General features: G+C 40.5%; 1 protein-coding gene across 2 annotated transcripts in view; it reads right to left on the bottom strand.

The window, feature by feature from the left end:
- Window positions 1-328: 328 nt before the first annotated feature.
- Window positions 329-13,403, bottom strand: part of piezo1 (piezo type mechanosensitive ion channel component 1 (Er blood group)) — an 88,444-nt gene continuing 75,369 nt past the window's right edge. For both annotated transcript variants that reach the window (XM_020607546.1, XM_020607547.1), the window contains exons 41-54: window positions 12,059-12,191; window positions 11,705-11,852; window positions 11,306-11,458; window positions 10,873-10,934; window positions 10,539-10,697; window positions 10,272-10,419; window positions 8,137-8,325; window positions 7,629-7,721; window positions 6,371-6,543; window positions 5,123-5,245; window positions 4,948-5,027; window positions 3,151-3,340; window positions 2,867-3,008; window positions 329-2,669 (exon numbers count right to left, since the gene is read on the bottom strand). In XM_020607546.1, coding sequence (XP_020463202.1) covers window positions 2,559-2,669; window positions 2,867-3,008; window positions 3,151-3,340; window positions 4,948-5,027; window positions 5,123-5,245; window positions 6,371-6,543; window positions 7,629-7,721; window positions 8,137-8,325; window positions 10,272-10,419; window positions 10,539-10,697; window positions 10,873-10,934; window positions 11,306-11,458; window positions 11,705-11,852; window positions 12,059-12,191 — 1,904 coding nt within the window. In that variant the 3' untranslated portion in view covers window positions 329-2,558. The remainder of the gene's footprint in view (window positions 2,670-2,866; window positions 3,009-3,150; window positions 3,341-4,947; window positions 5,028-5,122; window positions 5,246-6,370; window positions 6,544-7,628; window positions 7,722-8,136; window positions 8,326-10,271; window positions 10,420-10,538; window positions 10,698-10,872; window positions 10,935-11,305; window positions 11,459-11,704; window positions 11,853-12,058; window positions 12,192-13,403) is intronic.

Raw genomic sequence — 13,403 nt, 5'->3', positions numbered from 1 at the left:
ACCTCCCCGCACAGCTTGGCCTCTGGAACTTTACTCCTTGAGAGAGGCTGGACTCTCTACTACTCTGGAGTTGCATACAATAACCCCACCACAATTGACCTACATGAACAGACTGAGTTGGATTAAGTGAAAAGAAATCCAGTTCTTCTGACCAAAATCCCAGATTCTCTTGCAAGTTATTTTAGTGAAAAGTTCATTCTCAGCCTTATTTTCTCAGGAAAATACACAGTCAGTAGAAATGTCAAATTGCAAATAATTAGTAGGAAAGTATAGAACTTTGTCAATGCACTTTCCTGTAGACACTTTAATTGACAAACAGCAGTCCAACTGCAATAGACAGATGTGCTTTATTAGTTTCACTTCCTCCATAGTAAGCAAGGAAAGTCATAGCAGACCTTTTCACAGTCACCATCTGGTATCAGCCGCTTAGACTGCATCTATAGGATCTTTAAGAATTTTCTGTTTTGATACATATAACCTATCTTACAGAATAGAATGAAATGCCAAATCAGTGAAAAATACAGTAAGTACTTTGGTTGTTTAAAAATGTAAGGCAGTCCTATCTGTCAACGTACAAAAATGTATTTAAAATGAAAACGATCACATACACATTCATTTTAAGTCATTACTTAAATAGCTAAATGTGTAGGTAAGTCTACTGCTCACACAATAACCTGGTCTCCTTACTTCTTTGTTGTGGTGTAAAACTAGAAGCTTTTTCTTATACAGCAGGAACATGTACTTTCAATGTCTAAAAGTTCAGATTTTTAAAAAGTGTCTGTATTTTCAGGTAAGCAATTAAACCAACAGAATAAATAGTAAAAAATGTTTGTTTCACCTTGAAGTTTCATTTGTCCTGTGGAAGGAAGTGCCAGGAAACAGATTTACAGCAATTCTGATACAAAAATCTCATTATAAGATAAATGTTTTGTGAAGTGTGTGTTTTTCCCCAAACCATGTCCAAAGTGTTTGTGATAATGGTAGTGTGGATCAAGGTGCTATAGGTAGTGACGGCTGGAGTAACCTGCCCAAGAACAGGAATGACATTTAGAAATATGCATTGTGCACATTTTAATGCATGTAAATCATACAGGGCCCACTGTAATAACCTGATCATTTGATATTGTGGCTTTAACTTACTTAAAAACAGACAAATGGCTACAAACCAAGAGATACACAATGGGTCTCTGGTTACCAGCAACCAGTCAAAGCACTGCTGGTGTGAAAAGATCTCGGTTGTTCCTAGGCCACATCAGATGCTTGAAAAGCATCAGTTTGTTAGAAGCCTGTGCCATAGCTGAGCTGCTCTCACCGCTATTTCAATCCCATACTATATCAACTACATTACTATTGTGTAATATCATACAGTCATTCACACCCTACACCAGCCCTGGTGAGATTTAGCTCGAATGATTTGACGTCATCCTGTTCCTTGTCAGAATCTAAATGTGCAGCGTGTCAAACCAGAGACACATTGACATAGTACAAATATTTGTTATATCAGCATCAAAACATCCAAGTACTTAGACAGCTACTGTATATTTTCTTCATATGATGTAGTCCTACGAAGAGGGAACAATAGGCATCTACAGGGAAATGAAAGGAGTCAGTGAATTCAGTCAGAAGGATGAGGATAGGGGGTCAACGCAAAATCAGTTAAAAGTAACGAGTCCAGCCTATCAGTCAACTCATGAACTCTTCCAGCAGCATTCTCCTCGTAACCAGTGTTTAGTGGCCTAGGACTGGACCACCAATGTGTGTGTGCTCTGCTGCATATACTGTTTAAAAGCCCCACTGGGCACAAACAAAGATTTTTGAATAGAACCGAACTGGGCTTGGTATTTACAGTGTCAACTAAAGGCAGTTAGTGTGGTGGCCTGCAGTGAAAAGAGCTCAAGCACCGAGTCCAAACTCAGAACATGGCTCCTTCTGATTTGGTAAAAACAACATAATAATTGTCAGAACTGAAAGTCAGAGGAACATAGGTGCTGCACACATTTCTTTTACAGGAATGAGTGATTTCAAAAACATTTCTAATTTTCATTGACAGCATTGCTTTCACATGATTCAGCATACTGATACAGTAACTGCAGCTGGTTCAACCTGCACTTAGTTTCAGGTTTCAGTCCCTCTGCTGAATGGCTCAAATGCACAGAGGTTGAGAATAAAATGTTGTATTTGACCTTTAACCTCTGACAACAGCACAGTTTGACCTCTGAGTTTCCATTCCAGGGGCATTATTTCCAATCGTGCCAGGTCGACATCCGGCGGCCATCGGCCCCGTCACGGGGGACTGCAATTCCACTCTAAAGTCTGTAGTGTAAGTTGGTTTGAGTGGTGGTCAGGCAGCTGTGAAGACACAACAGCAGATGTTTGTCTATAGGTGTATGTGTAATGCCATGTGTCCTCTTGGCTGTCATGTCCTTTCTGGTAAGGGGTCTTCTCAAGAAGCTTTCCATGTGCTGTCTGCTGGATACATCTGCAATGTGCTTCAGATACCACTGAATACTGACTGTGTTTGATTTTACAATCAAACACAGTCAGTATCTCCCTTGACCTCAGCTATTGATGTCTCTGGTCCATTTGATCATAGTCTCTGGAGATCGATAGAGGAAGATGAGTTTGGAGTAAAGTTCCTCTTCCAACTCCAGCTCTCCTGTTTCGCGCACCTGAAAACACAAAAACTTAAATCTGTGAATTTCAAAGAGAGAAAGCAATCTGTGCTAATGATTAGATCTGGGGATGATAACATATTTCTTGGTTCAAATTTGGAAAATTCATTTTACTCAACTTTCATGTGTTGCACATGAGAACATGTGCATGCACGTGCAGTACATGTGTGGTAATATGCACACTGCAGACTAACCAGAAAAATGTCTGTACAGAGCTTCAGGATCCGGTCCACACAGGGCAGCTCCTCAAACATGATGGAGTGGGAGATCTCACTGAAGAACCCGCGCACAAACTTCCCAATGACCAAGACCACAGACACATACAGACCCATGATTCTGGGAGGTGACATTAGAAAAGAAAGTTTACAAGTGTGAGAAAAAACACAAGCTGCTCCTTAAAACATTTACTGATTTTTGTCAATTACATATGCATACATCCGACCCACGGACATGTAGTTTGTGAGTGTGTTCTCCTTACCCATATCCAGCCAGGAAACCGAGGCTGGGTGGACTGACTTTGTCATTGAATATGACCATGGGTAGAACCTCACATGAGGAGAGGGCACAGCCTGCAATGGCTATGTCCCACCATTCCTGGTTTTTGCTGTCATTCAGTGACCTGTCACTCATCAGGGATAGGGTTATATTCAGGAAACTATCTTCATTACCTACAAGACAACCAATCATTGTGTTTAAACAGACATGTTAAGGTGTGAAAAACCAATAGAGAAGCTGATATCCAATCTATTTCATTAACCCAGCAGAGCAGCACATATCACAGTGCTTCACCCAGCGCTCGGGTGGTATGCCAAAGGTACTTCTTGTAGATATGTGGCCAGGTTCACCTGGTGCATCTGTAGCACACTTGGATATGGGGTGAAATCAGAAAGAATGCATTATCATACATTATACTGTAGATGGCTGTGTTTGAGGCTATGACAGTCATGTGATGCACGGAGAGACTGGGAATCCTGTGGAGAGTTTTCCACAGAGGATATTTATTGTTGCCTGGGAAGTGCAGTTTCAAATATGAATACAGCAGCTCCAACATACTGCACAGAGCAGATGATCACTGTTTAAGCTGAATTCACATATCCCACCATCCTACCATCATGATTTCCATGCACAAGAATGTGTGACTTTATCTCTCACCATAATGATCCATACAATAAAAAATTAAATACCATTGCAGTGCTATATTTAAATGACGTGTTGAAATGATCAGTTTGTTGTTGATATACTGCATCCTGTGCTGTGCATTACAATGAAAACAGAACCCTGTCATCCATCCATCCATTATCTATGCTGCATATCCTAGAGGGCTATGAGAGTCGAGATTGTGCGAGAAGCCCTAATATGCCTTGAACAGGAGGCCTAGCATTTACTGTAAATGGGAAGTAGGCTGTTGGTTGCTATGTTGCCATCTAGTGTTTATTCTTCTTCAAACACCCAAACAGGCACTTTATCAGCATTGTGGTATTATTGTTGTGAGACACAATGTTCTGTATCACATCAGGAGGGTATTCTTCTTATGCTGCTAAATAAATTCAAGATCAAATGAGTAAGGCTGGGTTTTGTAAAGCAGGCTGACAATGTCTGGAATTATGGCTCTTCAGCCATCACCTGCGTTGTGGATTAGAAAAGCTGAATTCAATCATCTGAAGTAAGTGAACGGCACACTCTGATGGTTACTGCCTAGACTATGTACATTGACAATCAAAACCAGGATCATCATCAGGTTTTTTACTGGCTACACGCAAATGTCCAAAGAAAGAGCACAGTCTGTCACTGTAGCAGAGCGAGAGTTTTTGCTGGAAGGCTGCAATAAATTTAAAGATTTTATTTATGCATAAGGCAAAAGTGGCAAAAATGTGGAGAGATGGATGGCAAGGGCAATATAGTTGTTTACAATTTGTAACTACATTTATCACTTGTATGTTGTTTTGATCAAAATAGTTTGTTTCAGGGCAGCAGGTGACGCAGACCTTTGTGCCTTTCTGTGTGGATTCTGCATGTTCTCCCTGTGCCTGCGTGGGTTCTCTCCGGGTACTCCAGCTTCCTCTCACAGTCCAGAGACATACAGCTTAGGTTGACTGGTGACTCTATATTGTCCATGAGTGTGAGTGTGTATGGTTGTTTGTCTACATGTCAGCCCTGTGATGGACTGGTGACCTGTCCAGGGTGGACCCCGCCTTTAGTTTTATCATGGAAATGATTCTGCTGATTTAATATTTGTCAAGTTGTGTAGTTGTGTTGTAACACTGTGCGTTCTGACCTTTGTATAACTGATTGACTGGTTTGGCCTCAGCTCCATTGGGGGCACGGATGTAGTTAGGAAACATATTAGGAACGTGCCTGGAAAAAAAATGAAAACAAGGCACCATCTGTAGGATAAAACCAGACACATAACATTGTATTCACATAAACATCCATCCAGAGAGTAGACCTACACAGGCTCAGTGCGATTTCCAACCAGAAGTGAGGCCAACTCTGCTCTGACTGGGTTCCCAGGTTCCAGGTCTATAGAGTGTTTGTCAAAGGTGTGTTCCACCGTCCCTCCTTTACCTAGGTCCCTGTCAGAGAAAGAAATATTCAGTGAGAAAGACTTTGAGAGCGTAACCATTTGAGGATACATCACATACAGCATACAGAGTCATATCACTGCTATAGCAGAGAAACTGCATTAGAGAAAACTATTTTGAAAATATTAACAGCTGTCTCAGTGTTAATTACTGTATGTGTACAGTGGTTTGAGCTACAGCTCATTTTAAGGTTGGTTAGTTCAACCGATGAGCCTGGAAACTCTGCAACCCAGTGGATATGTAACTGACTTTTTTTTTTTTTTTAGCCACTAGCATTCCTAAGCCTGTCCAGCTCATGAGCATGTTTTTAAGTAACTTTGTAAATGTCAGGTATGGTTTAATTAATTTAATAATGATTAATTCAGTTTTATTAGTCATCTTTTTAAAGGATAAGGCTAGTATAGTGAAGCACACTACAACACTGGGTGTGTTTCACTATACTAGCCTTATCCTGATGTGTTTTTTTAATAGTTTTTAAACAACAGCAGAGGTCTACGGCACAGACAAACAAGCTAATCCAGGGCTGACACACTGGTAGACATTAACTGTGAGTAGAGGCGGTTCATTGTAGGGCTTTCTCTCTGTATAGAGATGACTGAAAATACTATGGCAATAGAAAATGACTGGTCTTATCCTTTAATGAAGTTAGTTTGTCACAGAGTTATACATGTTGTTATTTTGTTACTGTGTACAACCATAAGCAGGCAGTAAACTGCAGTTTGTTATTATTGTCAACAGGTTTCACTGTAGATCTTAAAATGTCCCTGTGCTTTCAATTCTTTCAAGCATTTATGGTTCAGCTTATAACAAAATGACATATCCCAGTATTCTTGGGTCTACTGTAAACAGCTGCATGTCAGTTTTTTATTTTTTTAAGAATGTCTTTATAGCAACAGTCCAGCCCCAATGAAAACTTACTTCTAAACTGCTGTACCCTGCTTTCTAGCTCACCCAAATATAGTATTCTATAACTGTTTCTGTTCATTTCCCTTATGCCGGTAATTAGGCACTGATTACAACAGCTGAAACTTTAATAGAATTTCAACTATTCAGCTTTGGCATGCTAATGTTACTTAGTATAATGCAATTTTGTAGTAAGGACAGCAAAGATTTTACCTCTGGAAAGTCCAGGCTAGACGTAGTGTTAGGTCAACATGACTTCCAAGTAGTTCCTTAATGAGTTCCTGTCTGCTGGGGGGGCTGATCCTCCATACTGATCCTGAACTACCTTCAATCATGGCCGTTACAATGTCCTCATAACTGTAGAGTGTGATGAACTGCATGGCTGCCTAAATGCATATACACACAAAGTGATGCATGAAAAATAGGTATACAGACTGGCAGTAACTTAAGCAAGACACACACACACACACACATACAAACTCACAATAATGACCAGGGCCCATATTTATCAAACATGTCAGAATCACTCCAAGGAATCAAGTTGTCAGGTCAGGACACAGAATGAGGATATTATGAACTAAAGTTTACTGAAGGCGTCTAGTATACAGGGAGGTTACACCAGTTTGAAAAAGACAGGTAAATGGGTACAGGCTTGTGAGTGTTTAGTAATGTGGTCTATAACAGAAAGCATCTGTTACGAGTAAGGCGAATTAAATACACTGCGTAACTTACATATACTGTTTGTAGCATCTTACACCATTGTGGAAATAGCTCTGTAGCTATATAGAGAGAAAATATACCAACTAGGAAACACAACTTATATAAGCAACAGTCTCTGGAGCAGTAAGCTTAAAGGATAAAGCTGGCCATTTTCTACACTACCGGTGTTTTCAGCAGTCCCCATACAAGGACTAAAGTTTTATGCTTATGCTTGAAACACACTGCTGCACTGGATGGGTTCCTCATTACAAAACACCAGACCCAGATTATTATTTTCTTTTATATAAATTTTGCCCCCTCCCATTTTGAGAGTTTTTGGTCAGCTAGGAGTGATTTCCTATTGTGAAATGTTTGAAAAACAGGGCACCGGGGATATGTTAAAAGTTGCATAAGATCTCTCTGTTTACACCAAGTCCTTTGAATCAAGTGCTGCAGTAGTGAGCCGTAAAACCTGGAAACCTTGTGATTTTAAATGCTTTTACATGCCTTAAAAAAGGTGTTGCTAACAAGTGGCTAAATGAGACTTCAGAGGCTGTCTGGGATTTTACACATCATCACGGAAACTCAGCTACTCACTAGCTGGCATCTACAGCCTCATTATGCTTAAACTTGCAAACTATTTTGATTGCCCAAGAAGTTAAAAATGCTATATTTGAACAAGTGTCTGTTGAACAGGTGACAAATTCTGTGAAAGGAAGACGATGATGATGAAAAACATGTATATAGAAATAAAACTGAAGTGAGTACGCACTGCGTTATCTCCAAACGTTTTGGTGAGTTGGTCATACTCAGCCTCTGTGAACGGCTGGATGGACTGTTGCTGTACACTCATGGTGAACAGGGGCTGGATACACACACAGACACCAAAGATTATGCACATTTTAAACACTGTGTCATGCTGTGTTTTACATTTGAACCTCTATTCCATTTGGCATCAACTGAGCTTTATATAAACTGTGAAGATCCACTGATGCTGAATTAATTTCCATCTCTGCAAAAAATCTATCTTGCATGCTGACATCTGGAATATACATGTTAACCCTGCTTCTGTGAGGACTGGCAGAAGGCTCTAATCTGTTTATCTTCCCACTTTCCATCTTCCTTTGTGTACTTGACAGATGAACAGAACAAGTACAGCTTCAAAACATACCAAAGAAATGAGTCTATAACTTTGCATGCTGTTTCTATTTGAAGAGAGCACAAGAGTAGAACTGCAATCGAATTACAGTAGAAAGACTGCTGAATAAAATGTTGATTACCTCATATCCTCCTAGCTTGACAGTGACTGTGACATCGATGGGGTGATTGACTACACCCACCACTGATCTGACCAGTGAAATGAAGAGAAGGGGAAACCAGATGATGCAGATCAAGAAGATGATGATGAGTCCACCCATGCCATATTTCACAATCTTCTTCTTCTTCTGCCCTTTAGGCTGCGGGTATTTCTGAGGGCAGAAAATATGACTTTTAGAGATAATATATTGAAATTATTTTTGAAACTAGCTAATAATTCAATGTTGAGTTGTTTCTTTGTTTACAAGCCTAACAATCATTTAGGGAGATTTGGAACAAACATCTCCCCAAACAATAAGGTGGTGATCCTGGGAGCTGTGTTGTCGGGGTCATTAGCCCCTGGTAGGGACTCCCAAGGCAAAGGGGAAGGAAACAGGGCTAGTAAAGGAGATGGAGCAGTACCCACTAGACAAAGTCAGTAACAGTAGGTTCTGGCACCAAACTCCTGCACTGGGACTAAACTCTCGATTTCCTGAGTTTCCCAGTGTAAGAGAGGGGGTTATGTTTTATGTATGTCACAGAAAGGCAGAAAGAAAATGAAGGGCGAGACAGAGACAGGGTCCCAGAAGGATTGGCCTGTCTGACATAAACCTGAGTGGAGCTATGGTATTTTACTTTCCCTAATGTTCTGGCCTCAGTGGTAGAGAGCCACAGTTCATTTCTGTTGAGTGCTTTTACCCAACATTAGCCAATTATTATTGAAAGCCTTATTGAAAAGATGCCCAAAAACTAAAGGGAAATGTGGTATGTAAGATAGTTAGCCATGTATGTTTGAAATAAAGCAGAGCAGAGTAACCTAGGATTTACATTGTTACCCTGACTACCTACGCTGTCACATTCACTGTTGTCTGCACAGTTACTGCAGGCAGATGCACAGCTGTATGTAGACTAGTTATCTGTGAACTATATGTTTGTTTTTTCTTTACTTTACTATTCATGAACCAAAAACGGTCCAATTGCATCCTGTATTGACTAAATACAGCACAGAACATTTTATTTATAGAAATGGATAAGGATAATCACCTTTATTGGCCAAGTATGTTACACACAAGGAGCACTGTCTGTAGATGCCTGACCTAAATCTTTTATCTGATTACATGCCTTAAGGGACAGCAGACAGGAAGAAATCAGTAGGAATTTTCAGTACAAATCTTCCTTATTAGCATTTTATTTCGTGTCAGAATCTGTGCCATATTGTGAACAAATCCTCAACTGTGGACCAGCACTATGTGGACAGAAAATCACCAAGTCATTTACAAACATAAGGTGGTTAAGGATAGAACTAGAAAACCACACACTGTGTTCCACATCCATGTAACTGCACTAACAGAGCATTTATATACCGCAAATGTTAAAAAGCTCTGCCTGCTACATCATGTCATTTTACTCCTTTGTTATAACTACTACAGCCACTAGAGGTCACCTAAAGTTTATATTTATAGGTGTATTAACAACTGATAATAACCACTGAACTGTGTTCAATATCCAAATCAGACCAATCTACAGGTGTTTAATCAACTACACAGAAAAGACCGGACATTCTCCAAGTGCTGAGCAGTAGCACTGACATTTCTGCAAAACTCCAGGTCACATGATCACACTCAAGGATGATACATTTTGCAGTAGATGGAAAAAAGCATAACCAATAGAAAGAGGGCACCCTCGAAATAACTGGAAGGTGTTTTTTGAATACAGGCAGGCCTGTGTGTGTGCGCCTCTGCCAACTAAAGCCATAAATATTGGTCTGAGTAGGTTTTCAGTGCAAATGCATTCCAAGCACATTTTTTTGGTGTTGGGAAACCACCAAACAGGCGCAGACTAGAAAACAGACTTGCCCATGAGGAAACCTGCATAAAAGCTCCATTTGCCCTAACTGTGCCACTGGGCGTGCAGGAAACCTGATGTAGAGATGAAAGAAATGTTTACACGACTTAAGCAAAAAACATGTCAAAATGTGCTTTGTTTTTATTAATGAAAGAAGAGTTTTTCAAATAATGAACAGTGTTATAGCTGTTTCCAAGAAGCTACTGCTTTTCCCCTTATCCCAGAAGAACACATTTAGTTTACTGCCACATCACTATGCTCACACATTTCATACCTTCTCTGTCTCGCGGCTACATTTAATGATGAAGATGTTGGCATAAATGTCCTCCACACACATCCAGTCTGACAAAGACAGAGTGGTGTCAGTCCAAACCCAGTCCATCACCGCTCGCAGCTCCACCAAGAATGGGACAAGACGAAATCTAGAGACACACAACATCCATAGCATAATGTCACTGTGCTAACATTGTTTCATTGTGTCCCCTATATGCATTCAGGGGTGGTGGTGTGGAAAGAACTGTACTATATATAGTGTGCATACCCTTGGAAGAGAAACAGATTGAGGTGGTTGTATTTCTTGGTGAGGAAGTTGCCAAGGATACGAGTGGGATATCCACAACGGATCTGATAGGCTGACAAGCCGAAGTAAATACATTTGACAAAGTACCAGAGCTGGGCCACAAAGTTCTGATTGAACTTCCTAAACAGAAAGAAGGAGAGATGAGGAAGATTAAAGATGATTAGTACTCAACAAACTCACATATGGTATTGTCCTATCAGAGGTATGTACATTATGATTATTTTATTATACCAAGACAGCCCAACCTGCTAGTCACAGTCTGATTTGGTGATGGACTATTGTAATCTGACCTCACCTTTCAGTGACAGCAGGTAGAATGAAGAACATCCACAGGTGGATCCCAAACACAAGGATTATCTGGAGGGAAGAAACAGAAGGAGAAGAGGAAGGGTGTATGAAAAAAGATCAAATACCGAGAATGCAGAAAAGCACATTAATAGAGATGTTCTAAAAGTGAAGAGCAAAGCAACTCTGAACATGTTATCCTTGCAAATATTGCAGGTCACTTTCCAAAAGTCACCTAGTTTTCGCATGTACTGTAACATAAGGTCCCCATTTGGGCACTAATAACACGATGATACAAACCTTTCAGGAAGTAAATTTGCAAGGAATGCTGAAAGACAGAAATGAAAAACCACGTACTGGATTCTGATATAATTTGTGTTAGGTCAGGATGCCCTGGTTCAAATCCGTGCATGAATACTAATAATATGATAGGTAAACTGAACCTGGAAGATGAGTTTTCCCAAGACAGCCTTGCGCAGGTACAAGGCTCTGTCGATGATCATGGTAGTGAACTGGATGAGCAGCATCACTAGAAAGGCCTCAGGAACCTGGTCTTCTGATAGGGTGGAGGCTATATCAGCTGCGGCGCTGTGTTTCTGAAAGCACGAGATGCAAGTTATGAGCCAGCTTTAACAAGAAGGAAAGTAACATTCCTTCCTTGATGCCATAGTGGCAAAATCAAATTCCACAGCACCAGCCAAACGTTAAAAATACCTTTCATGCCTTTTTTAGTCATACAATTTTGCTTCTTCTTATTGTAGTTTGCGTTGATTCACGTAAATCAGTAATAAGTAGTCAATAATTACAGAATGACAACTTCCATCCACCCAGCCATCTCTCACCCCAAAAGCCCAAAAGCCAAAAACGACGATGATGAAGTCGATGACATCAGTCAAGAACATAAGCGCATAGACATCGGTGGCAGCCTGATACTCAGCATGGAGAATATCGCTGAAGAAACCATGAACTGGCTTGTAAACCCTCTGAATACTGCAGAGGAAAGGAGCATATATGAAGCCACTGCATTAATGGTAAGCTATGACATTTCAGTGATGCACTTTTAACTCTGTCAACTATTGCTAAATTATTTGTATTATTCTAAAACAGTTTTTTGAACACATTATTCATTATTTAATCATTGAAATATGAAACTGTTCTTACTGTGGTGACTTGTGTACATCACAGGGCCTACTCACCCAGACATGAAGACATGTTTTATCTTGTGCCCTACAGTCAACAGTCTCCGCCTGGCTGCCTCTCTCCTCCTGCCTTTCTCTTTCTTCTTAACTGTATCTTCACTGGTGTCTGCAGTCTCAGATGTGGACTCCACTGGAACAGGTAAAACCAGAACCAAGGGGGGATTAAAACAAACCGGCACCACAAAGAAATAAAAAGAAAAAAATGACAGTTTTTCTTGGAACATATTTTCACTTTGTTACACGTTATGTCAGCATCTTTTGGTCCAACTGGCGAGCAGGTGTAGGAGCAGGACCACGGGTCTAACCTTTTCCTGTCATCTACCTATAAATACTTCTGCATTTCTGGCAGTGGCTGCTTTTGTTTTTCCTTTCTCTCTCAGCCTCCCTCCCTCCCCCTTTATCCTTTTTCCCTTACCCAATGCCTTCCACGCATTATAGGGGGATCCGTCAGGCCCAGGACAAGCACGGATTCCTCATACACCTTCTCCAAACCACTGACCCATTCACTACCAACATCACCTCCGGGCTAAGTGCATAAGCATAACCTCAGCCCTTACATCCTACCACATCCTCCCTCAAATGATGCTAATAAACTCTTGCTTGCATCCCATCTATGGTGTGGTCTTAGCTGAGTGAAATTGTTTTTATTGGTATTTGGGACAGAATACACAGTCATCTGGGAAGATTCCTGCAGTTAATAATGCAAAACAGTTCTGTGAACAGCCACAATGAGAGGGAGTGATACATGCACACCAAGGACAGCATGGCGAAAAAGCACTGTAACTGCAAAAGCACCTAATTAGTACAGTTAAACACCAAGTGAGTGGGCATGTTGATGACGTTCTGTCAGGTGAGTGGTGCAAAACCAGAAAAAACAAAAGCTTGATGGTGAAGTAGAACGGTCAAATATACAGAAGAGGATTAGAGCCACTGTAAAAATATATCTGAGGTCTGACTTTAATCTCAGAACTCTGACATTTTTAAAAGTCAGAATTCTCAAGTTAAAGTCATTAAAAGTAAGTAAGAGTTCTGGGCAGTGACAGGGAATCTGTGGCTATGAACGCTGGGTTTTTCCAAAATAAGATGACCTCACTGTCAATGACCTGGTTTGGGAGGATCTAAATGGTTCAGTACAATTAAAATAGATTGATTGTACAAAGTTTCATCCAAACACATCTAAAGGCAAAACTGTTTTTATGTACTCAAAATGGCCACAGCTATCAGAGAGCGAGACAAGACAGATGGGCAGCAGAAATTCATATTAAAGTGAGAGAAGTACCCATGAAAAAACCCTGCCTATCCACCAGCACTTCAAACATTAGAAAGAAGGTTTCATATGCTG

Source organism: Monopterus albus, unplaced genomic scaffold (assembly GCF_001952655.1).
Source record: "Monopterus albus unplaced genomic scaffold, M_albus_1.0 scaffold87.1, whole genome shotgun sequence".
Lineage (NCBI taxonomy): Eukaryota > Metazoa > Chordata > Actinopteri > Synbranchiformes > Synbranchidae > Monopterus > Monopterus albus.
Note: the sequence above shows the minus strand (reverse complement) of the source record. Positions and strands in the feature narration are given on the sequence as shown.